At 33.8% G+C, this 27659-nt stretch overlaps 1 protein-coding gene across 1 annotated transcript; it reads right to left on the bottom strand.

The window, feature by feature from the left end:
* Window positions 1-2390: 2390 nt before the first annotated feature.
* Window positions 2391-27239, bottom strand: GNPDA2 (glucosamine-6-phosphate deaminase 2). Its single transcript, XM_079707733.1, is given in 7 exon segments — window positions 2391-3363; window positions 3365-3423; window positions 9612-9786; window positions 15639-15823; window positions 21617-21799; window positions 22856-22957; window positions 27083-27239. Coding segments are annotated over 7 exon segments (861 nt in total). The 5' UTR covers window positions 27207-27239; the 3' UTR covers window positions 2391-3330.
* Between the last annotated feature and the right edge of the window lie 420 nt (window positions 27240-27659).

The following is a 27659-nucleotide window of genomic DNA, read 5'->3' on the forward strand; positions in this document are numbered from 1 at the left end:
TTTGCTTGTTACTTTCCAGGTTTTTAGTTTTAAATAACCTCTTGGCTTTTCTTTGAAAGACAGTCATGGGTGGATAAGAGCATAGGTTCTGAAGCCATATTGCCTGGTTTCAAATTTCTGTTCCACCACTCACTAGGCAAAGTGACATTGGCCAAATTACCCTCTCTTTGTCTGTTTACTCTTTAGTAAAATCAGGATTATACTATTACTTACCTTCATAGGCTGTGAAGATTAAATATGTTTAAAATATTCAGAAGACTGCATGACACCTAGTCAGTGAGTGCTCAGTGAATCTTAATTTTTCAAGCATATTCCTTACTCACACTAAAAGGCCCCGTACTTAAGATTCTATCTAGTTTCAAGCCCAAGATGCAATATTTTCATAATCACCTTAAGTATCAGCTTGTTAGATGGATATATTTAGAAATATATGAATCTGTTATTAAATATTCAAATAACAGCATCTAGACATGTGCTCTAGTTTTTCATAAAATTTGTACAAATGTTACTTTGAAACTAGACAGTTTACATATGCATATAAATTCAAATGATAGGGGCTGTCTTATTCTGAGAATTAAAATGCATTTGTGCAAAGTGATAGATGTTTGATATTAGCAGCAGCTGTTATTAATGACAGTTTAATGATTGCCTAGATTTCATAATTGAGGAGACTGAGTAAATAACTTACTTAAGGTCACATAGCCAGTAAACGGTTCTTACTTTCAAAGCATGTCTACTCAGTCAATAAACAAACCAGAGGGCAGACTGTATTACAGTAAGATAAAATAATTTAGCCATTGATTTTTGTCCTTTACTTTGAATGAATTGAATGAGGTTAATGTCTTCTAGGGATAAGACTATCAGTGATAAATTTTATACAAGGTTGTTATAATTATAAATTCAGATAGTGGGGATTTACCTAAAATTGTGTATGGAGGTTAAATAACCTGTGGCTTAGTCCTAGTTACGTAAGTTAATCAGCTGTCTTCCCTATTTCTTCTAGCTCTGGTACAACAGATGAATTATGAGATCTCATGACCAAAGTATCAATATTTTAGAAAATGGCAGTATTTTTGAAACTAGAAAAGCATTTTAATGTAATTTCTAAGACAAGATGTTCTACCATTATTGCCAGGGGAAAGTTACAAGTTGGTACCTGGCACATAGTAAGTACGGTGTGTCTACTATTTAGTATTTGTGTCTTATTAGTATGCTTACAGTTTGGATACTTTTTTTTCCCTTTTAACCTCTGACTTTTTAGGAAAGTTTTACTTGTAGTAATAGTAGTACAAAAAGTATTTTCCAGATTTTTTAGCATACTCTTATCTCCCCTGGCCACTCTCCTAAACATGATTGAGAGTTGTGTATCCCCCAGAGGGCCTTATATTACTAAGATTTTTGTGTACATTAAAATAACATAAACTATTAGTATTAGAATAGCCACCATTTACTGAGTTTAATATGTGACAGCCACTGTGCTGAGCTCTATAGACAATTCCCTCATTCAATCTACATGGCAATGGAGGTACAGGCACCATTACCATCCCATTTCACAGGGGAAGAAGCTCAGACTTATGTATCAGTATTGTCCAACAACATCACAGCTCTTGACAGCTGGGATTCAAACAGTGGTTTCTTTTTCCAAACCCCAATTCTTAGCTACCATGCTTTTTATTGCCTCTTGTGGAAATATCTTCAATAGACTTAGTTTTTTGCTTAATAGCAGCTTAGCTCCTGAGTTAGGGAGTTAAAGTGGCAGGAAAGCAGTTTGCTGTGGACCTTGAGTATATGGACTTCGAACTTACAGGGCAGTGATGGAAAGGAGATTTTAGACTCTGTTTCAGCTAGCACATTTAAAGCACAGAAATAACAGCTGAACCGTGCACCAGTCTTTAGCTTTTTCACTAAACTATATGACCTTCTAAGGTAGTTTGCACTAACCAATACTTTATTACCAGGCGTGGGACTGGGAGATAATACTGATTTCACTTACTGTTCAAAAACCATTTATAATACTTAAGGCTATTAGTTCATTATCTAGAATTAAAGCAGCATATTTTACCCTAACAGTCCTATTTTTTTTTTAATTTGCTATTTAAATGTTTTAAGGAACTTAACTGTAAATACATTTCAATCACATAGGCAATTAAAGCAGGTATGTAAGTGATGCTTCTACTAGGTGGACTTACAAAAAGCAAAATATGCAGAGAAAAGGAAGCATATTTTACTCCCCAAGGAGCAGAACTAAGAATTATAGGCAGAGACACTTTTAATTTAAATCTAATTGCATAATGACAACAAATAAAAAGTAAACGCAAGCGCATAGCTACTGTTGTTAGAATCTTTCAGATGTATGTGTTCAATTTCACTGTTGGAAATAAAATTTAGATAACTTACATTTGTTTATTATAAGCTTTATTTGAGTTAAAGATAGAAAACAATATACTTTTATTTGCAATTTAATAATGCAAGTTGTTTGGCAATCTAAAATAGTTTACAGTAATTTTATATTATACTTCATCATATGATCCTTTTAGACATTATATATATGTAAGGAATAAAGCTAACCATTTATGAAGTTTAAGGATAATCAGAAAATTTTCTTCAAAAAAAATAATTTCCTTAAGTGTGTTGCTAGGTGTAAAGCTTCTAATTGCTAAAATACTTAAATTAAGTGCATGAACCCAAGTCGTTAACTAAAAATAAGAGCACATTTGTTTAAAAAAGTGCTACAGAAGGTGGTGCACAAAAAAACATGCACTTATACATACTTTCCAAAAGGATGTAAACTGTACTTTTAGGCACTGCAGTCTCTTCAGATTTTCTGTACCAACAATATACAGCAGGACTTTTGATGTCCAGATGCTACTGCAGGAAGATGACTAAGGCAACCACGTGCAGAAAGCTTGTGCAGAGAGAATATAAAGATAGCATTCCGGAAGTAAAGGCTTGCAATGATAGTGGTTTGATACCTGAAAGGCTTGGAGTGTCTTCCTGTGATTAAAAAATTAAAATCTAATAATGCCACTGGAGTCATATACATGGTACTTTATGTACAGAACTGTCACCTTTAAAATGACTTAAAATTTGTAAACAGGCAGACATTTCATTTCTGTGCTATGTTAACAGAGTGACTGTGGCTTCTGTAACAACTAGCTGATCAACTGTGAGAGCCAATTACATCTAAACCCTAGTATAAAATGGACACATTGTAAATATGGAATGTTTAACATATAGATATTAGACTTCAAACATGACAATATTCAAAAATTCTCCAAGTTTTATCATATTGCATAGCTGAAAATTCATCTATGTATAAAAGTGTTCTGTTCATTCAAGCAGAATTTTGATCCAGTCTCCTTCAATTTGCTTCTTTCATACTGTACAGTGGATCCACAAGTTTATTGTGCACATGCATTAAACCTTAAAGAAAAAAAGCACAGTTCTAGTTGTATTTCTGATTTTGAACTATATCTCATTTAGAAAACAAAAGATTTAATATTAAAATACAAGTATACTGGCTCCCATCTAATACCAAATAGTTAAATTTATTGGAAAAATGCAAATAGAAATGTTTCAGAATGTTTAGTTTTAACTACCTAGCAAATATCAATTTAGTTATTTATGAAACCATGGATCTGGAATGTGTACAGGTTCTTTGTGAGTAACCAGAAGTAGGAGCAGTTCTTGTCTTTAGAACTTCCTTCAGTACGACAAAATAACAAATTTGAATACTAATTACATCTAAAAGTCTGTTGAGTTTGACCCTCTGTCAGTTAATCTAACAGACTCCATCAAGGGGCTCAGAACTGTTGTTACATTAGTTCTCTAATATATTACCCTATCCATTCATCTGGCAAATTATTTTCCACTATTTTGACATGTGTATTTACAATAGGGGTTGATTACAAGCCAAACAGAGAGGTTTACTAAAACAATAAGATAACCTAAATATCAATTTCCAAGTAAATTTAAATTTCATCTTATAATTGGTATGCTTGTAAACTATCCTTAATTTTATTAAAGCTTCTTGGGAAGTATATTCCAGTTACTCATGTCTTAATGCACATGTATCGTATTTCTTTGGGGAAATAAATTGTCCCAATTAATGAACTAAAGATTTTATATTTTTCAGGTTAAAGAAATCAGTTAAATTTACCAGGTTGTTAAGAACATGGAGGCTGGGGAAAGGGACTCATAATGTGGTTTTCTTAGGAAATGGGATTACTGGATCGAGGAGACAGGGTACTTGTTAGTAAGAAGGTGTACTTTGTCAGAAAGGCTGCAAAAGCACTCTAAAATCCAAACTGTGAAGACCCACTTTTAAGAGATAAGCAAAGGGACATGCAGAGAACACTTAAGTATACATGTAGTAGGAGAAAAACCAGGAGTGGAACAGTCTTAAAAGGAGGAGAGAAATATTCACTCGTGAAATTGAAAGAGAGAATGCTAATTAACTCAACAGCTCACTTAAGTGTCTCATCAGCACCTCAAACTGGTTAACAACATCCAGACCCATTTTCCCCTTCTAAACCATTTTTAAAAAAATATTGGTATATGGTGTTATCCTCTGATGAGCTGCTAAAGCCAGACAACTGAAATTCACTGTTGATTTTTTTCTCTTTCCTTTTTAAATTCAGCAGCAAGACTGGTGGGCACTACTTTCAAAATATTGATATATCCCAAATTAGCTGCATTTCTTCATCTCCACAGCACTGCCCTTAGTCGAAGCCACTTTCTTCTCTAATCTGATTACCAACTCAGCACCCTACTTTCATCACTTCCCATTGTCCAATTTTTCTAAAAACAGAAGCTAGATTATACCATTTCCCAACTTAAAATTCTCCAATTGCTTTGGTCACTTAGAATATAATTTAGATTTTATTCTGTTGTTTTCATTTATCCTTCTGATCTCATGTCCTCCCCACTCTCCCCCTTTTGTGTTATACTCAACCCTGGCTTTGTTGCTATTACCTCAGAAAGGCTAAGCTTGGTTATAGTACAAGGTCCTTATATTTGCTGTCATTCAGCCTGGAATGCTCTTCTCCCTAAGCAAAGCATGATTATTTCTTTTTGGCTTCTTGGGTCTCAGCCCAAATGTCACCTTATAATGAATTACTATTTCACTTTCTTTAGAGCAATTTTCACTCTTAGAAAATGTTTTTCCTACCATGTCTCCAACTAGAATCTGAGGTCCAGGACCTTAAATTTACTGCTCTAAGTCCTGGGTCTATAAAGGCCATGATACATGTTGGAAGCTCAAGAAACATTTACTTTAAAAAATCTGTGAAGACTCAGTGAGATGGTCTGTGGAAGCTTTTTTTAAATTTAAAATGAATCTAGAACATATATTGTTAAAAAGGAGGCAGGAGAAAAGGAGGGAGCAGAGACCAAGATTCTGTAGTTCAAGGTCCTGAAGACAGAAAAGTATCAAGGGCACTGGCAGAACGGCCAGACATGAAAGGAAAGGATGCTTAACAATTAGGATAAATTTAAAATCTTGGAGGTAGGACTGTGGAGGGACTGAAGTTAAGCCTTCCATGCAGCTGGAGGGACAGAAGGGTCAAAAGGTTAAAATAAGTAATGGGAAGAGTTTGAAGAAAGCAAGGAACACAGCTAACCCAGGAAATATAAGAATTATGTATAAAAAGTACCAAACTAAGCATAAAGGCACTTGATCGGTTCTGCCTCCACCTCAGGTATATGGCAGCCATTTATCCATCTGGCCTTATTTATAAAATGGAGTAACCTCAGCTCAAAAATTTAAAAAAGAAAGCAGTGTACTCAACGTAGTGCATAAAAGTCTTGTAATGATGTTTGGTATATATGTCTGAGTTAATGTAATCTCTGATACTTGAATGTTTCTATAGTGACAGTTCCATAAAGTTATACAACAACCCTTCCATGCGTACCAGTGCAGACAAAAAGCCTGTGATAAAAATCCATGAGTATGTGGACAAACCAACAAATACTTCATTCATTAGACTGTTTTATGCAGACTATTTCCGAGGCTGGATTTGAAGCACACTGATTTATTGGCATTTGTTCTTTGCTCAAAAAATGTTAACACATAAGAATATTTTTCTCAGGGCTAATAACCCCTCCCCCCCAATACCCTTTTGAAAGGCCAGTGATATGCAAGCCCTCATTTGCCTTTTCACTCTTAATTTTGTTTTTAAAGTATAAGCTAGCCCCATTTTATTGGTATACTTTGTTCTCTATTAAGAGGAACTTTTTCTGCGACTGTGGTAGCTCATCCTTACACCTGTGCTATTGATTATGGCATTCTCTTCAAATCTAAGTGTTACCATCTTCTACAGCTCTCAGTCCCATCAGCTCCATTCAAGTTTTCATCAACTACTATTTAACTATAAAAATCTCTCCCTTAACATCCCTTGGACTTCACAGTGATTTATGTAATTTAGCACTTAAACTGAAATGGTATCAATGTCATGTGTCATCCATCCACCTGCCCAACTACCTAGAATTTACCAAGTGTCTCCAGTGTACTAGGTAGGTACCCTTTGAGATGCTGAACTATTGCAATGAACCAAAACTAAAGTCCCTACCTTCATGGAGCTACATTTTATTTTCTCGAATCACTTAGTGAGCCAGTTTTATGAAGAATGCCAACTACTTTCAGGCAGGGATACTTGTACTTCTTTCGGGTATAACAACACATGAGACAATGTACTTGAAGGCACTGTAATCCATGTTTCTTGGCTGATGACATTAACTGGAAAGTATAGTTTACATTTACCAAAAATAAACATTAAAGGGTAATTTTTTATACTGTAAAAGGTATCTGCTAATGAAAAATATTTACCAGATAATTATCTCTAAATAGAACCAATCTTATTTAAAACAATATTTAACTGAAAAGTTTAACAACCAGTATGTAAAAAGCAGCAAAATGGAGATTGGAGAGACCTAAGAGAGGGGACAACAAAGACAGTGGTAATCTCAGCCATGTGGTTTAGAAGATCTACCTCTTCCAGAGTATCAGCTCTTTGAGGATCATTCTACTTGATAAAATTCATCTATCATTCACTTAAAGCTTTGATCATGGAAAGAATACATGAGAGCTTAAAAACACACAAAACATCAGGATAAACTTTAAAAATTCAACTCCTTTGTAAAGTTTTTTTTTAAAACTAAACACTGGCTGTAACTTGTACATAACATAAAGCTAGTTCCAAACTAAAAATAATTTTGGAAATTTTAGTACTTTCTGAATAATAAATCAAGAGTTTACTATGACTAAAGGTAAAAACTGACAACGTTCTACACAAGAATGTGATAAAAATAAATAACTGCTACTTAAATCATAAACAGAAGTCAATTCTAATGAGTACTGATAAAAATGCACAGACTTTCTGATGTTGCCTGAAGAAGAAAAGTTAAATATAATAGATTTTATAGTTTGGTTCAATCTGAATTCATTCAACCTCTATCAAGCTATTGGAGCTATTGGAGTAGGGCCTAAAAAGGATAAAACAAAACAAAAAGAATGTTCACCATGATGATGATGTCTTGAAAATATATTATCTCAGGACATAAAACATAGGTTTTATTTTTTAAAAAACAAAAAACTAGAATAAAACAAATTATTAAAATGTTTTCCTGTGATTTACTTATATCTTTCAAAAGATATATACTGAAATAAACTTCCAGATGCTAACGATTTGTATTGTTTTAGATGTAGTTAATCTAGACTTCAAGAGCTAAATAATTAGAACCCTTTAAGATTCCTGTTGACACTTTTAAAGGGATGGCAGAAGAAACAGTAGTGATGTGAATGGTATTGTAAGAATTACAGATTATAACTAAGGGATTCATCTCCTCCAGTATATCTTACAGTGATGTAATAATAAGGATATGGCAAATACATAAAACTACATTTATAACATGTATAAATTTATGAACAGTCATTCTACCTAATATCAAAATACCTTACTGTAAGATGAGGTCTATATATATAGCCCAGAACAATATCGCAAATCCATTTTTCTCCATATTGAAGGAGGCATCCTGACAGAGGCTGATGTCCTGAATCTCTTCAGAAATATATACAGCTCCACTGGAAAATAATTTCTAAGTGACTTTAACATCCCTACTAAGCCTGTTAATTCACCTATAAATGGAATTATAAGAGTACCCATGTCATAGAATTGTGAGACTTAAGTAAATCAGTAAGTATAATATGCTTAGAATAGCACCTGGTCATATAACTATTGGCTATTATTATTAAATGTTTACTTCACTAAAATGTAAAAATTTTCTGATAAAAAGCAAACTGACAAAAATCAGACAAGTATAGGGGTTTATCTGGGGATTACTGGTGCTAGAAAATGGAAATGTTAAATGAATCTCCTCAAAACTGTTATTAAAATATGTGGATAATGAAGATTCCTTCTATTAACTTTTTCAAGGAATCTAATATTTGTGACGAAACCTGGACTACATGGAAATATATGGGTAAAACACCATCTAAGAGCTCTATCTTATTCACAACCCATAACTGAGCTATTCTCTGCTTTTATCTGTCAAATTACTAACAAGCTAACAATTTTCAGTTTAATTTGGTATATCTGTGACTTGGTTAAAAAACTGGTAATTTAACTGATAAAAATATAAATGACTGGAAGTAATCTAAGTGCTTAACACTAAGGAAACCTTTAACACCTTTTATTAGAGTAAAAAAGATTTAAAACATATTTTCATTCACATAGTATCAGTAGTACACTTATTACATACTTTGTGAATTACTGAACTATATATATGACTAATTACATAACATTTTCATACCAGCTATATAAATACAGGTGCTTTGTAAAGAGTACCTATTTATACAGCTTGTTTATGTGTGTGTATTTATATGTGGAGTTGACTCAAGCAGGGAATGGCTTCTAAACTGAGTGTATTCAAAATTGTCCTTGAAAATCTCTTAAACACCTATCACAGCAAGTGTATATGGTTTTATATATATATATATATATATATATATATATATATATATATATATATACGTGTGTGTGTGTGTGTGTATATATATACATGGTATGGTAAAGTTTAAAAATTACTGAACTAGACTGTAGGAAGAAGCAAAAGGATAAATATGCAGAAGTCTGGGCAAACTCCTGCTTACTTGCAGAGTTTATTCCATACTGTTTGACATTTAGCAAAATTTATTGTGAAGATTAAATGAGATAGTGGGCAACCCATCTTATCCCCTGATTTCATTCTAAACATAGCTGAGAGGTTAGGGTGGGACAGGTAAACAATGAAAAAATTAGAAAGGACATACATACATTTCCTTTTGGGCTATTTAATCTTGTATATTCAATAAGAAAGTAAAATATTTAATTTTGGATTTCAAGAAACATCTTGTTTACTGAAAATATAGATTGAAGAGGTTTTCTTCAAGAAAAAAAATTAGGAAATTACTCTGAAAGCTAGTATTATCCGAAGTGAGACATTTCTAATCCTCAGCACAGTGCCAGTTTTCAATAGGCCACAATGCAGGATGTAACTCCCCAGTCATACTAAGTTTTAATTGTCATCTATAATGGAACATTCTCCCAGTCTGCTTTTGAAATTTCAGTGCTCACCTTTAAAGTATTTCACAGTTTTAACTCTTAATTCTAAAGTAGCATCTTCATCACATACAAAAATAGTTCGGGGATGTTGCTGGAAAGCTGAAACAGTCCACATGTGATTGACTCCTTCTTCTATTGCTTTGTAGAGAGCAAATGCCTTGTGTGCACCTGTTATGAGGATCATTACCTGAAAAATCGTGAACATTACTTGTCAATTCTTAAAACATGTTCCAAGTGACTAAAAAGCTCTATTTTTTTGTAAACAGAATTTAGCACCAATATTTTTCTGAGGGTTAAAATAAAAATAAACAGCTCCATATTTCTTCATAGTTCAAGGTATTTATTTCTGCTCTTTAAGGTAATAGGCAAGCACAAAGTGTATCTCTACTTCTGGCTGAACAAAGTAAAATAGTGTCTTGTAATGGAGTATTATTGAATATACCATAATGCCTATGATAATTAGCACATTAAATACTGATGTGCAAGAAGAGACCTGGGAGAATGAAGAAAAAGAAACAAAGGGCTGTTTTTGCAAAAGCAGAGTTACAGATCAACAAAGAATTTATATAACCAGGAATGATATACCAAATTGCTCTAGTCCAGATAAGCAATAGATATTACTTTGGAAAAGCAAAAGACTCTGAAATAACAGATATTTTAAAAGTAATCTAGAGAAATGAGCCTAAAGACTGTTTCACTGAACGGGTGCTATCTAAAGCTGTTTTGGAACAAAACTAGATTTAAAGAAGGGTTCAGAATCTACTTAAATGCAGGAACTGTCCTTTAAACACACATAACTGAGACCATCCTTAGGTACAGAAAATCCAAGCTCTTTGTCCCAAATCCCTGATAGCCTATGAGATAAGTCAAAGAACGTGTGCAAATGTGAGTGTATAGGTGTCTGAATCTTTTAACAATTTTAGCAGTAAATCAATCCTGTTTTTACAAGTTAAAGTTTATGTAATGTAATAAATCTTTAAAAATGATTTTTTTCCTCATTAACTAAAAAAAAATGAATGTTAAAGTGGTTGTAATTCTAAAATATCTGTAACAACGTAAAAATTCTGTATTTCACATTTTATAACCAGACCTTCTAAAACAGGGAGGAGGGCTTCCCTGGTGGCGCAGTGGTTGAGAGTCTGCCTGCGGATGCAGGGGACACGGGTTCGTGCCCCGGTCTGGGAAGATCCCACATGCCGCGGAGCGGCTGGGCCCGTGAGCCATGGCCGCTGAGCCTGCGCGTCCGGAGCCTGTGCTCCGCAACGGGAGAGGCCACAACAGCGAGAGGCCCGCATACCGCAAAAAAAAAAAATAAATAAAAAAAAATAAAACAGGGAGGAAATTAAAGATTAATGAACCAGATATTACTGTATTTCTTTGATCACGATTATTACTTTTCATTTTCAAGCTATATTTGATTAGTATCAAAGCCCATGAATGAAATAAGATATGAATTCCTATTGTTTTTATTGATACTTCTTGTTCTTAAGTACAGAGATCTAGGCTCAGTGAAGAATTAATATGCCATCACCTATAATTATAAGCATTTTAAAAAAATTAGCAATGCTTGATATAATAAGGTAAGCACAGCACTGATTAATGGGTTTATTAGTTTTCCTTACTGGAAATTAATATTTTTTTCTTAAGACTGATACGTGTTACAGAGGAGTTTGAAAAAAAACAACAAAATATTCAAGTTCTTTGCTCCATCCTGTCTTCTAATTCAGAATCTTTGGGATTAGGACCCAAGAATCAGGGTCCCTTAAGTGACTAGTATGCAATCTGGCAGTATGCAATGCTAGCACTTGAAAAGGCTTTTTAAAACTATTTTAACACACACTACATTAAATGAGAATATGTAGTGATTGCTGCATGATGGATATTTTCTGAAGTTTATTTCAGGAGTTTTAAAATGTGATTTGGTGGTTTCAAAGTTAAACACTGAACTTAAGCACTTTTCGTGAATTATGTCATTTAACTACCCACATCAACAGCATGAGATAAATACTATTCTTACTCATATTTTACAGATAAGGAATGAGGCACAGATATTCTGTAACCTGCCCAAGGTCTTGGTAAGGCTACTATATAAACAAGAGGTCTGATTCCAGCATCCATATCCTTAACAACTACAATAAGACATATATAACCTAATTGAGAATTAAGAAGAAATATCTGGAAAATCAGAAATTGAAGAAAATTCCTCTTGGAATATAATTTGACGTTGATAATACGTGATTATTTCTACTCTATCTGCTCCACTATTCTCAAGGAGTATTTCTTGTATTGTGAAAAAGCTTAAGAGCAGCCCTATCTGAAACCAAATCTTAAGGATAAGCAGAAAAGGGGGCATTTCAGACAGCTATGGGGTGGTCAATAAAAAGCTAGTAATCTGGTAAGGCTGAGCACAGGGAAATGAAATGGCTGAAAACTGAATTTTGATAATACAGAGCATTTTATACCAAAGAGGCTAGATATCATCTTGTGATGAAGCAGCAAGGAATCAGAGACTCTTCTTACATGCATGAGTAATAACTATGTTTTTGGAAAAAAAATTCAGGCTGTAATACAGAACAGGAAAGGTAAAGAATGGAGATAGCCATGATTTAGGATACGTTTGCAATAATCCTTAAAAAACTGATATAGACCAGAAGTAAGGCAGTTCTGATGGAGGGCTGGATCCTTATTTATCTCTGTTCCAATGGAGGGCTGGATCCTTATTTATCTCTAAGTTAAATGGTGGAATGTGGTGACTGATTAGATGTGAAGAAGCTGAGAATGACACACGTTTCAAGTTCAGATAATTTTCATGGAGGGTGTTGCTATTCACCAAGGGAGGGAGACAATTTTGGTAGAAAGATGAATATAAATTTTGAACAGTTTAAGTATAAGGAGTCAACTAGAAATATGAAATCTGCAGCTTCAGAAAAAGAATTGGCTAAAGATATGTACTGGTAGTTATCACTGTATTGAGCGTAGTTGACCTTTTTAGAATAGTACTAAATCTACCAAGAACAGGGTTCCAAAGTGTGACTGCTATTGATGTGTTAATTAAAAAAAAAAAAAAAACCTCACACAAAAAAGGTCATTGCCCAGAAGTATGCATAGTGAATATGCAGTGCTAGGAGATGACTCCCTAGGTAACAACATTCAAAAGGCAGATGGAGGAAAAAGAGCCAGGGAAGCATACTGAGAAAGAATGGTCAGAAAGAAAGAAGAATGGTAGAGGTTTATGACGGAAGAAATAGTCCATAGGAATAAATGATGAAGCCCAGTAGGATAAGACCTGTAGAAAAGATGATGGTCTTAACAATTAAGAACTTATCACTGGTGACTGCTGTGACATTCAGTAAGTCAACAAAATCAAAAGAAGATTTTTAAGTTTTACTGGTTTTTCCTTATGTCATCACAAGAATAAACATTCAAATTATTATATATAATAAGCAATTCTAAAGATGCTACAGTAATTAAAAACAATTTGTGTCTTTTCTTTTGAAATTACCTTTAAACTATAAAGTATTATCTTTAAATATATCTCAGTAAAAACAAATTTTAATCCTTTGAGGGTAAATTTGACTTTTGTCAAACAGCCAAAAGTCAATAAAAATCAGATCTGGTGGTTCAGGTACACAGCCAAGCTGTGGATAGAACCAACTTTGTCCAAAATGAATTATGGGCAAAAGTAATTCATTCAAACTACTCTCAAAAGTTACTGAATACCTATTATGTGACAGGCAGTGTACTGTGCTAGATATAGATGACTCATAAACACTTGGAGATTATAAACTAATGAGGAAAGGTATTAAACAACGAAACATACAGAAACAATTATAAACTGCAAAAAGTGCTATAAACAAAAACTGTGGTAAAAGAATAAAAGAAAATAATTTTGATTAGAAGAATTATGGTCAGAAAATGGAACTCTGAAAGCTGAAAACTGGTGCCATTTTAGCTAAGCAAGGGCTAGAGAAGTAGAACATTTCACAATTAATTAACATCAATGTAAGGCCTCAAAGCAAGGAAGGAGTGAAAATTGAGGGCAGTGACTTGTGTGGTTCATTACCTAGTGGATAATTCCCAAGTCTTAAGAAACCTGTAATAACTTCTGGGTTGTCACTTCCAGGGTGTGTACAGAAGGTCCTCATTATCTGAGGTGCCAAAATGTGAAGATACTTATTGATGCACTGACCACTTAAAGGTTTGTCTCCCATTCAAACCTACTTTCCACTCAACAGTGGCATCTGTCCCACACATGGATTTAAATTTTAAATATATTTGTAGTTATTGAAAATGACATTGAAGAACAGCTCACATCACAGTTAAAACCACTGGCAGATGAAAATCTGTACACATGAAGCCCATTAAAATTGAAGATAAAGAAAGTCATTAAGTATAATCATGTGATACTTGTTTCAAAAGAATGCTATGAAAAATCTAGCAGCACTATTTACAATAGCCAAGACAATGGAAACAACCCAAGTGTCCATCGACAGAGAATTGGTTTAAAAAGATGTGGTACATACACACACACAAAATGGAATATTACTCAGCCATAAAAAAGATTGACATACTGCCATTTGCAGCAACATGGACGGACCTAAGGAATATCATACTAAGTGAAGTAAGTCATACAGAAAAAAACAAATACTATATGCTATCACTTATATGTGGAGTCTAAAAAACAATACAAGTTGATCTATATAAAACAGAAAAAAACTCACGTAGAAAAGAAACTAATGTCTACCAACGGGAAAGGGGGTAAGTTAGGAGTATGGGACTAAAAGATACAAACTACTATATATGTAAAACAGATAAGTAACAAGGATTTACTATATAGCACAGGGAACTATTCAATATCTTGTAATAACCTATAATGAAAAATAATCTGAAAAAATATATATATAACTGAATCACTCTGCTGCACACTGGAAACTAACACAGTATTGTAAATCAACTATAATAAAGCACTAAAGTCCTTGGGAAAACTACTAAATAATAAAAGTAGTTTTGCCATAATTTTCTTTACAGTCATGCTGGGAATGAACACTGTGAGGTAAATAGCATCATATAATTTTGTTGGAAAAATCAAAAGAAAAAAATCAATGTTTGAATAATTCCGTTAATTCTAAGAATTAGCATAAGAGTTGCACTGTAACTTTAATTTTGTTATATGTAAGGAATCGTTTTGCATAGCTTTCAGTTTCATATTTTAGAACTAAGATTTCTCTAATTTTTTTTCAATTTATTTACTATGAAATTTCAGTCTTTAAAAGGTCTTTTTTCATAAACCAATTATCTTTAGATGAGAAACTCCATTTTGAATGACAGTTCTATTTGTGCATTCAAGTCTAGATATATTTACATTAAGATCAGTTACTTATTCACCATACCTTGTCTGTACTCTTTCCTCTGAACCTGTCCAATCCTGCTGCCAGAAGGGAATGGAGTTTTGGGTTTCCATATAATTTAACCACTTATAATCATGAGCTGACTATAATTTGGTCTGTTATTCTCAGGGCAGGAAATGACAGCCCAATTAAAAACCAAAAAACTTGAGTCTACTGTTCAGAACTCTTGCCTTCTTAAACATACCAAATTTAGAACAGATCCAGCCCTAAAGGGGTTCTTTTTCCACTGGAAACCAACTGAGCTATCCTCCTACAGTCAAGAATCACATTACACTAAATTATCCTAAGCCTCCAAAAGCAGTTTAATGTTAATTACGACTGCATCTTTGTTGCAACAGTCCTTTCACAAGACTATATGATCAGTGTGATTTGAGGACCTCAAACTGTGAAACAAGAAGAGGCAAGTAAAGCAGTACCCCAAAAGAGATGGAGCCTAATTTTTAGTTTACAGCTCCAAAGACTTAATTTACTTGAATTCTAAACATGGCAATGAGCCTGAAAGAAATTACTGAAAGCTAGACAATTTATACTGTAAATAGGATAAACCCAAAATAGTACTTATTTGACACCACAATTTCTCCAAAGTCTATAGACATCCAAGGAAAAACATCAAAGAACATTTAATTCTTACTTCTCTAGCATCCATCACTGTCCCCACACCAACTGTTAGAGCCATAGTTGGCACTTTTGATAAATCTCCATCAAAATATTTAGCATTTGCCAAAATGGTGTCCATTGCTAGAGTCTTTACTCTTGTCCTTGATACTAAACTGGATCCTGGCTCATTGAAAGCAATATGACCATCTGGACCAATTCCTTTCAAAAGAAATACATATACACACACATATATACATAAGTAAATAAGGTTTCTCAAAGTTCAACATGATTTAAAGACCAAAGAAATAGTCATAAACACGCTTACCTTGTTTTATTTGATAGCTGAATTTCTAATGCTGCAGTAAAAGATTTGTTCCTGTATTTGATTCAACAAGTATTTCAACGTTTTCCATATGCTTAGCATTGAGCTAGCATGATTCTAACAGCAAAATTATCACTTTATAATAATAAAGCAATTTCACATGCATCCCCTCAACAACATATTTAACAATCTTGTGATATAGTCAGATTAACCATGTCTATTTACCTCACCTCCCTCCTTTTTTAAGCTCAAAAGGAAACTTTGATGCTAAAGGATAATATATGATTTGTTCAAGGTAATAATTTAGTAAATACTAAGACAAAACTCAAATCTAAATCTTCTGATTCCTAACCCAGTGGTCTTTATATTCACACTTGAATTTGCTTGGTTCTAGTCTAGATGGGACAGTTAACTACTGGACCTCCCTGTAGTACAGTTTCCTCACTTATAAAAATGTTTAGATTGGACAAGATATTATCTAAGGCAGTAGTTTTCTTCAAACGTTTTTGACTGCAACCTACTGCAAGAAATACATTTGACACTGCAATCTAGTACACATATAAATACAATTAAAACAAGAATTGCATGAAATAATACCCTTACGAGGAGCCATTCAAGCTTTTGATTTTGTTTCATTAACAAAACGTACAAAGGGAAATGGTGGATGTGACTGACCATATTGATTTCATGCCCTAATAATGTGTGACAACCATAATTTGAAAACTCTGCTTTAAGATTTACTGCCAGCTGAAATATTCTAGGACTGCCTCTAAAATATAGATAAGAATATGACATTTCTTATTTGAAGGAAATTGGTGGTAAATCTTTTCATAAAATCAAGAATCTTTCTATGGCATAAGTAAATCAAGTTTTATATACATGGACCCTACTTGCTAGTCAGATTTCTGGCAACTTCAATCAAAAAAATAAACCCACAAGTTCTCTGGGTCAAAATACCTGTTATACTTATATTCTGCATATTTAATGATATATAGGTGTATCTTATTGGCTCTTAACACACAATTCTAACAACTTTTTCCCAGGCTACAACAAAGTAAAATACGACAAAGAGTAACCTGGTTTTGAATGAAGAACTGAAAACCTTAGGACGCAAATATGAACTACCAAAGCACAATAATCTAGGAATTTTTAACAATATAGGATTAATTTTTAATCTAGTACATAAAGCCAGACCTATATGTGGTTAATATGTATGGTTTGTTTCCACTATTAAGTATATATATGCTTGTCTATTTTAAATCACAGATATGCATCTCTCTCTAGATTTGTAAAACTGTTCTGCTTTTCCTCTTTAAGTATACATCTGCTTAAATGTTTTTATTTATATTTCTCTATAGAGGAAAGGCTGGAACCAGAAAAATAAAAGAGTTCCAGAAAAAATAGGAGGTCCTCAAAGATCAGTATTAGTGGTCTCACCGGTGATTTGGGTCACACAAAAGTGTACAGCAAAGCTGAAATTATCAGGAATGGTTCATGATGGAAAAGGGTCAATACATTCCCTTACTATCAGTAACTATCAAAAGTTGAGCTTTTCCTGATATAAAATTATATTTTAAAAATGTTCAGAATGTTTTACAAAGCCTTATAAAATTTTCTTAAAAATAATCATGAACTCTAAACACCATGGTTAATTCTTATTCAGTCTTTAAGTGTAGACTAAGATATCAACAACTTTTTTTTTTTTAATTTATTTTATTTTTGGCTGCGTTGGGTCTTCGTTGCTGTGCACGGGCTTTCTCTAGTTGCGGCGAGTGGGGACTCTCTTTGTTGCGGTGCGCAGGCTTCTCATTGTGGTGGCTTCTCTTGTTGCGGAGCTCAAGCTCCAGGTGTGCGGGCTTCAGCAGTTGTGGTGTGCGGGCTCAGTAGTTGTGGCATGCAGGCTCCAGAGCACAGGCTCAGTAGTTGTGGCACACGGGCTTAACTGCTCCACAGCATGTGGGATCTTCCCGGACCAGGGCTCGAACCTGTGTCCCCTGCATTGGCAGGCGGATTCTTAACCACTGCACCCCACGGGAGCCCGAGATATCAACCCCTTTATGAAACATCCCTAAAACCTCTGAGTCTGGATTGTGTGTCTTTCCTGTGTCTATAGTTCTGTGGGCTAGAAGGTAAACTTCATGAGAGTAGACTTTCTCTTCTTCATAACTGTATCCTTACTATTTAGAACACATGACACACAGGAGGCCCTCAATAAATAATGGTTGAATAAATGAATGGATGGTTGGTATTCTTCAGAATGTCCAGTATAGTTTTTGCCCCCTTCTACCCTGCTCTGCTCCCCTCACAACAGGGGCTAGACCAATCGTAACACCGTATATCTCATATCGTTTAGGCAAAACTGTTGTGATCTAAGGACAAGTACTTAGGCCAAGCTGAAACAATCAGAATTTCTCTCTATAAATCTGAAACTTGACCAGGAACACAGAAAGAAAGAAGGCATCTAGAGCTGAGGCATTTGATGACAGCACTGCAAGAGAGGATCAGGTGAGTCCCTGCTTCAGTTGATCTGAGGCTCCTGGTTCTTGTTCTTCTAAAGACTTGTTTTTTCCAACTCTGATATCAATTCTGTGAGTTACCCCAGAATTATTCCAATAAATTCACTTTTGGTCTCATTAGTAGACTACATTTACTTGCAAATCAAAGAATCTAATCGTGTAACCAAAGTAGAGGGTTAAAAATTTCTCCAGTGTCTTATTTTTACCTTTTAAACACAAATTATCTTAAGATAATTTTAAAGTTAATAATGCTTTTAGAGTCTATTTATAGATTTCCATGTTTGTGTACTTTATTGCCGGGTATGGATCAGGAATTACATGATATACCTTATTCTTTCTCCCAACAATTCTGTCATCAGATGAAGAACTTCTGAGTATGTATTCCCTCCTTTCTCCTTTCTATAGAGGGAAGGGAACTCTTGCTCCATTTCCCAGTAGTGAGCAATGGTGGATTAATACTCTGGAGCTCTCCTCTGGTCTTACTATTTCCAATTCAGAGGGGAGGAGTAGGAAACCCCATTCTGGCCTCAAGCCCAACCTGCAATCTCTAATCCAACTTTACCTTTAATAAAGCTGATATTTTGATCCCATTTGGCTCAGTTCTTAGTGTTTTTATTAACCAAACCCTGGAACAAAAGAAGGGTAAGTGGTAAGACCCAGATACCAAGCCTCATCTTGAATATCCAATGATAACAACCTAGATCAACAAAGGTGAAGAATCAAATGAGATTCTTTCATGAGACAGATCCAATAATAGGGTATCCCAAACAGGGAAAAGTTCAAAGAAAATGTAATAAGCCAACCCTCCATTCCCTATACACACTTATATGTCCCTTGGATAGTAAATATAAACTGTCAGACCCTGGATTACCCCACGACTACAATGAAGGTGTTAATGGAAGAGGAAAGGAAATCCTGTTAAATTTTTTTGCAAGGGGAGAACTACAGGAAGTTTAAGACAAAAATTGGTTAAAAAACAAAATAAAGTTCTTTTTAGTAGTAAGAGTCAGTGATAAACATAAATAATTATGATTATGCTCCATTAATTTCAAAGGTAGAACTAAGGTGGGTTATTGTGAGGAAATGCACTGAAAAACTTTAGCTACAAAGAAACAAGAAGTGGCTTAAAGCTATGGGGAAAGAAGAAAGCTTACTATAAATCTCTGAAAAGAGAGATTAAACCTTAAACATTACATTAAGCTAAAATATTATCTGGAAAGTAGGCAAAAGGACAAAATGGAGTTAAAGAGTTCTTATCAGTTTTTTTTCCCCCAAGTAAGTTCTACTTCCTGGCATTGAGACCCCAAGGGATTTGTCACAAGAATCCTTATGTAAGGTCAATAAATTAGCAGGAAAAACTAAGTCCTCACATAAAGAAGTAAAAAAATACTATTTATGTTATCCATTCAGCCATTTTTAATACTAAAGTTTTAATAATTGCCATATCTTTTTGTATAATGGTAAATGAGTGAGAATATTTCTTGATATAACTAAGATAAACAGTTTAGGTATATTATTTTACAGTAATTCTACTTGATTTTGGTAGAGTTTAGAAAATCTAAAGAATGTATGGGTAGCGCACTCCTTAAACATTTTCAAATATCTACTGCCTTGGCCTTGATATTGGTAGGCGCAAACGGTAATTATCTCAGAATTGAGCAATACGGACAAAACTGGAATGCAAATGTTTTCCAGGAATAGTGAAGTAATATTAGCAAGTTTTATTTAAAAAATAGATACTTTCTATTTTGAAAAGCAAACTAGTCTAACTTGGATTCTCGCTCAGATAAAAAAAACATCCTGTCTATTTAAGAAAGTAATTGATATTAGTTCTGCTAGGTAGAGATAACAATTTCCTCAGAGAAAAACTTCAGTCTTGCTGGATAGCCTTAGAGGTAAATCAGTAAAAGAGCAGGACATTCAATGAACTAAGGAAAAATTACTTCAGAAACTACACCTCAAAGACAGAGTGGAGTAACACTTAATGGATTACCAACTACATACCAAGCACTGCACAAGGCATTTTATACATGTTATAATGTGGTTAATTCTCGTCAATTCTGAAATGGTTAATATAATCCTGTTTTACAAATAACTTAATTATATTGAATTAGTATACTGAACTAATTTACTGAAATCAATAAATTTCCTAAGATCTCACAGATAGTAAGTGGCCAAAACAGATGCTAATTTTTGTCTGACGATAAAACACAATTTTCTCCAAAGGCAACCAAACACCTCAACAATACGTGGCCACCTCAACCATAAATTAACCTTAGTACACAGGTCTATTGAAAATCTAATTCATATAATTTTGAGCAGTCTTCTAATAAATTAATTATAAGATATACCTAGATCTAATGGATATATCTATCTCTATATATCTAATGTTAATTTAGAGCTTTAGTATGTTTAGTTGAATACTAAAGAATCTGGCAAAAAAAACAATTTTGGTTTCAGTTTAGATGATGTACTATTCATATGCTTCATACTGATGGCAGAAAACCGTATTGTCATTACAAAGGAAGAGATTCTTTCACCTCTTCAATGGTAGATCATGAACACACAATATACATACACATAGGTATGTTTGTGTGTGCACATATACATATAAATTTCAAGTGGAATTTAGTTAAACACTTACTTTAGAGTTTATTAAGACAATTATAAAGCTTAATTCATATTAACTAAAGGCTGATGATAAAAATCTTACATTCTTAACTAATTTCTTAGTAAAATGAAGCAATTTGAATGATCAGTAGAGAAATGTTAAAATCCACCTGTTCCACATGCAAACTTTCAGAGATTTAACGCTGTAATTTGATAAGAAAGCTGGGTTGGGGTTTTAAAGAAACAGTAAAAGAATAAGAGTATCATTGAGGAAAAGAAATTTATCACTCGTTTTCTAAGATGTGGTAAACTATCAGTTCTAAAGAGATAATTAGGCAGGGATTAGGACCTATTTCTCAAGCCATAATTTAAACAATCCCCACTTGCAACATTAAGATTATTTTTTGATGAAAATAAAGTAAAATAAAAATCAATAGCTGAATAAATGGGTATTACAGACAGTCACAGATGTTCTTTACATTACAGGAAGGTAAGTTTGGGGTTTTTTTTAAAGCACCTAATCCAAATATTAATAAATGATTAATGACAAAATGTTTTACATACCTCCAACAAAAAGATCAATTCCTCCAGCTTCTTTTATTTTCTTTTCAAATGCATCACATTCTGCTTGTAAATCTGTAGCATTCCCATCAAGGATATGAGCATTATTAGGATCTATATCAATATGCTTAAAAAAGTTATTCCACATATAAGAATGGTAGCTTTCAGGATGATTTCTGGGAAGTCCTAAATACAAAGTTAATAAATAAAAATGTAACTATTTCCAGAAATAAATCTAAAGTTTACTTTTCTGATTAAGCCATAAATGCTATTTAAAATATGTAACATTTCTATACCATATTCAATTTAAAAGCATTTTTATATGGAATATATGCTTATTATGTGCCAGGCATTATTTTAATCACTGTACATGTACGTATTAACTCAATTAATGTGTACAATGTCTATGGAAATAACTATTATCAATCTCACTTTATAGATGAACAGAAACACATTAAAGTAACTTTCCCAGGGTCACAGAGCTCACAGAGGGACTGGAGCACAGAAGTCTAGTTCATGTGCATGTAATCACTATATTCCCCTTCTCAAATACAAAATTTTAACCAATAAAACTGATTTATATGTTAAATCCAACATAAATTAAATGGCCACACAACTGAGATCTTGATCTACCTTCTTCCTCTGTTATTCCTATTTACATGCAAGGTATACTAAATTACAACAGTTCTTTGACAATGACTCAGGCTACCGTTAAAAATGTGTACCTATAAAATTTAAATTTTAACAGAGTTTATATGTATCACTGATCTTTCTAGTTAAGCAAGGTCACAATAAATTATAAAAGCTTCAAGGCTACAAATATAAGTAGCCTTATATTTAAAAAATATTTTACTAATTACTTTTACATACATATTAATTTATCCCCACAACAACACTGGTTTTAACTTTGCCTTAAGAAAAAAAGAAAAAGAGAAAAAGAGAGAATGAGAAATGTGACTGAATTGGCTCAAAGTCGATGGAGCCAGGACTGGTAAGTGGCATAGCTGAAGACGAATGCAAATCTTCTGATTTCTAGTCTCATGGTCCTTCTGTCATGCCGTCACTACAAAAATAGTTTTTTTAATATAAACTCCCAACCCCACTGCAAGGTAATACATTATACTCTAGAAATATATTCATATTACATTCAAAGCAAATTTAAATAATGTTAATATTCTCAACATATTTATTTTATTTAAAATATAACATGTCCAAATAATATATTCAAATAATATAGCTTACCTACATATTCATCCATGTTAAAGGTCTTCACATATTTAAAAGAAAGGTCTCCATTCTTGTGATATTCTATTAGTTTTTTATAACATCCTAAAGGTGTACTCCCTAAAACAGATAAAGATTCCATTTTCTAACATAACTTGAAAAGCTAATTTAAAAAAAAGTTTTTATTAACCTTATTCTCTTCTTACTTAATGGTATTTTATATTTCTAATTTATTAGGCAAACAATTATTAATTTAAATACACATTCAATTAACAAATATATGTTGAATTAGTCTCTCTATAAGGTAACCTAATATTTTAGTAAACTAGAATTTGCTGAATAAAGCTGGGAATCTGTCAGCAGAAATTATAGCTTGGAAAATTATTCTTGTGTCGTTGGATATTTGGAATTAATGGTGTATATTCCAGGATTAGAAACTTCTAGAGAGCACATGTGAATCAGAAGAAAAATGAACGTCCCACCTTTAGAGAAAAAGCTATTTAGAGAGGGATTTGTAGCATAAATGATACATAAATAGGTCAAGTATTGACCATTCAATGAAATCAAAAGGGAAACCAGAGCTGAATTTAAACACTGCCTCTACTTTCAAAATAGAAAGTGGCAAGGATTGAGTGAGGAGGTTTATCCTTTAAGTTTTTAACTGGAGCTCCTGTTTCTCATTTTGTGTTATTTTCAGCATATATCAGCTAAAATGTATAAAGTAAAATGATTTCTAGGAAATGGGATCTTGGCTTTGGATACTTCATCTGAGTTCTTAACGTTATTGTTTTATAAATGTGATTCTTCTATGTTTTATAAAATTAAGATCTACTTGATAGTGCTCCATGAAACGACAAAATAAAGATAAATGAATTTAGCTACTTGAGGATGGCCTCCCTTTGTTTTTTAAATTTGCTGTATTTTTTTCATTTTAACTGCAAATTCGAAGACTAGATTGACTACATTCTTACAACAAGCAACCTGGCCCACACAATCCTGGTCAGAGTATTGGTTTCTAGTCCACCCACCATCACAAAACAAAATAAAACACCCAAACACAAAATTTCTACTCAAGAGGCAGGGAGAAGTATGGCAGAACTAAGCAGTCTCTGGCAAAAAAAAAACACCAGAAAAACAAAAAAAAACAATAAATACAAAAAAAATCTAGAGTAGTAAAAAAACTGACTCTCATTTAAGATGACAGAATAATAGAAGTGGCTAAATATCACACAGACAAGTTCACAGAACAGAAGACTAATAGGTTTTCTTAAAGTTAAGCACACATATTGTTTTAAATTGTCATTAATAATTTAAAATGTATGTGGTCAAACTTTACAATTCCTTCTCAAAGAACTACAGCCCACTAACATGAAACCTGGATAAAAGATGGATAAGTATGCTCTTCTTTCTCCTTTTCTAGAAGCATAACAAATTTTCTGTGTGTATCTTTCAGTGTCAAGAGAATAGTTATAGGACTCCCTCCGTAATTTAAGGACATATGAATAAAAAAAGAAGTTGTCACAGTAGTGATAAAAAACACATTCATTTTCTACTTTTTAATCAAAGTGGCTGAATAGAAAAAAAAAACAATGGAAGATACGGTACAGGGTGAACTGGTAAAAGAAACTTCATTTTAATATATTTGCTTTGCAATACTCATTTACTAACATAACTAATTTAGCAAGTGCTTACTATGATTCAGATAAAACAAAGATTATGACTGTTTCTACCCTAAAAGAACTCACAGAATATGGATAGACAAGTACAAAGTAACTATAACACAAGGAAAAATATAAATAAACTATAAGAAGTCTGGAGCAGTATAGTGAATCAAAGAAGAAAACACTACAGTCTTGCTCGTTGGAGGAAGTATGAAAGATGGCATTTCAACTGATTCTTTGAAGAAGTGAAATTCCCGTAATCAAAGAATGGGTTAAGTTGTAATTGAAAATAGAAAAAAGATGGGGGAGGAGGTTCAGAGATGACACTTGTATGCCTACCATGTGCTAGATGCTATGCTGGTGTTTCATACATTAGCTAATGTAAATCTCACAAGTTTGGGAAACTGGCATTATCTTTCCCATTTTGAAGGTGGAAGAATTGGGGTAAAAAAATTAAGGAATGTGCCAAATATCACATACACGGCAGTGAAGCCAGATATTCAAGAGATTCTGCCTGGTTCCAGAGCTCATAAAGTTCTTATTATACAGTATGCTAGCAACATGAGTGAAAGTAAAGCCAGCAAGTTCAGGCCTGTTCTTTGAACTACAAGTAGTGTAACCTGCCTATCCTGATTCAGTGTAGAGGAATAGTGGGAATAAGTCTGGGAGTCAGGTTGGGCCCACAGCATGCAGGCCCTTAAATGTCAAGCTTGTCAACATTACTTCAATAAATATATTACTGAACAGGGCTTCCCTGGTGGTGCAGTGGTTAAGAATCTGCCTGCCAATGCAGGGGACACGGGTTTGAGCCACAGTCCGGGAAGATCCCACATGCCGCGGAGCAACTAAGCCCGTGCGCCACAACTACTGAGCCTGCGCTCTAGAGCCCGCGAGCCACAACTACTGAAGCCCGCGCACCTAGAGCCCGTGCTCTGCAACAACAGAAGCAGTGATAAGCCTGCACACCACAACCAAGAGTAGCCCCCGCTCGCCACGACTAGAGAAAGCCCACACACAGCAGCGAAGACCCAACACAGCCAAAAATAAATAAATAAAGTAAATTAAAAAAAAAAAGATATATACTGAACAGATATTCCCCAGAATTGTGCTTGGTGGGGCGTAATTACAACATAGCATGTTGTTTACAGAAATGTATGTTCAAATTTCAAAAGCACGGGGTGGGGGAAGGTAAGGATGGGGTATGATTAACACTGTCATCGGTCAATGAAGGAGAAAAGTAGAAAACGTTAACAAAGGTTTTCCAGAGATATACCCTTGGCAGATGTATTATTAGGCAGTAATACCATCCAAAATAAAGCAGAAGAATTGTATATCAAAATACACAAAAACATGTTTAGCACTGCTGGCGTTTATGGCTCTGAAGCCTTTCTGCTCCCATACTCAAATTACTGTTTATTTCTTCATAATTAAGACAAAGTGATTAAGGCAGCTAGTCTGAGCATGGCCCAGGTTTACAGAAGGCAAACTGATACAGAGGCCATGTTCAACGACTGGGGCTCACATATCAGAACTGTGGGTGCTGAGGGGCCCATTTCTGGTGTGCACAATTTAAAAAAATTCCTCTTTGCCATTCTTACCAACACCTACTGCCGAAAAACAAAAAGCAAAACAACAAACAAACAAAAAAATCAACTTGGTGAGCTAACAGTATCTTTCATGGAAATTATGCAAGTGAAAAACAATTACGATTGTAGCTTTTCTATAGTTGACATGTATGGGGGGAGGAGCAAGAGGAAAAAATACTGTTTAAATAAAACACACTTATGAGAACCTTAAATTTACATAGTGTTTACAGTATACAAGGGACTTGCTCTTATTTGAGCTTCAAAACAGCATTGTAAGCTATTAATTTCCTTATCTTCCTTAAAAGTAAGGAAAACAAGATTATGGTGTAGAATAAATGCCCTTCAGTCACCAAGAAAGTAGCAGCTCTGATTCCAGGTCCAATACTCTTTCCTATGTAAGTCAACAATATCAAATAAAGTACCATGTATCAGTGGCACTACCTGGTTATTTTTTAAGAAAAGCCTTAACAGAGAACTAAATCCAATAAAGTGTATAATTAATGCTTATGTTCATTCTGTCATGAAGACATACCCGTCTTCAATTTTTCACCTGTAATACTTCTAAAATAGAAAATAATCACAGAAATAGCAAAGGGCTAATAAGATAATATGAGGTAAAATTAAGAGGCAGTAGTACGTATTTTAGGTACCTCTTAATGATCAATGAGAAGGCTAATCTCCCAAGAAATTGCATGAATAGTGAAAGCAACATCCCTAAATACAAACAAAAGACTACTAGAAAAAGGTACAAAAAATATTATGACCATGACCTGAGCTATATTTCCTTTTCCATTCTGGAGTGGTAGGTGAGACAGAATTTTAACAAATAGTAATGAAACTTAGATACCAGATATGTCTGTATCTATATATTTGACTTTATATCCTAATATGTTAAATCAGTGATATGACAAGAAATAAACAGGAAACATATTTTACTAAGAAAAAGCCTTCAATCCCACAACCTTGAGTACCTAATATGGAAAAAAATGGTGCATTACCTGTTGGCAAACCCAGTGTAAAATATCTGTCCTGTCCAGGTCTGAATTGAATGATGCGATTACAGATGTATTTGGCTGCCCATTCACTAGCCAAGTCATAGTTATCAAGAATTACAAGTCTCATTATAGTGATGCACAGCTTCCAGGACAATAAGTTCAAACCTGAGAAAATTCCATTGTAGAGAACTTTAAGTAATTTACAGTCAAACAGAAGTAAAATACATTGATGACTTTAAAAAGGCCAGTACTTAAGAAAGACATGCATGTATACAAATACAATCTGTACTTTTAAAATAGTAATAATGGCTGTTCTCTTTTGAACAAACTTTGAGTTCTGGGCAGTGGGCTAGGTCATTTAAGTACAAATATTAATTCTTACAACAACCTTCTGAAGTACACACAACATCCAGTTTTAGATGAGTAGAGGGACTGACACAATTTGATTGAGTTCACACAGTTACTAAATGACAAAGCTGAAATTTATATCAAGGCAAATTTACCATAAAGACATCACACTGCACTATCTCTACAGGTATACTATATAAAGCAACATAAAACAAATCTAAAGGCAAACAAA

Source organism: Hyperoodon ampullatus, assembly GCF_949752795.1.
Source record: "Hyperoodon ampullatus genome assembly, chromosome: 1".
In the NCBI taxonomy this organism is placed as follows: Eukaryota; Metazoa; Chordata; class Mammalia; order Artiodactyla; family Ziphiidae; genus Hyperoodon; species Hyperoodon ampullatus.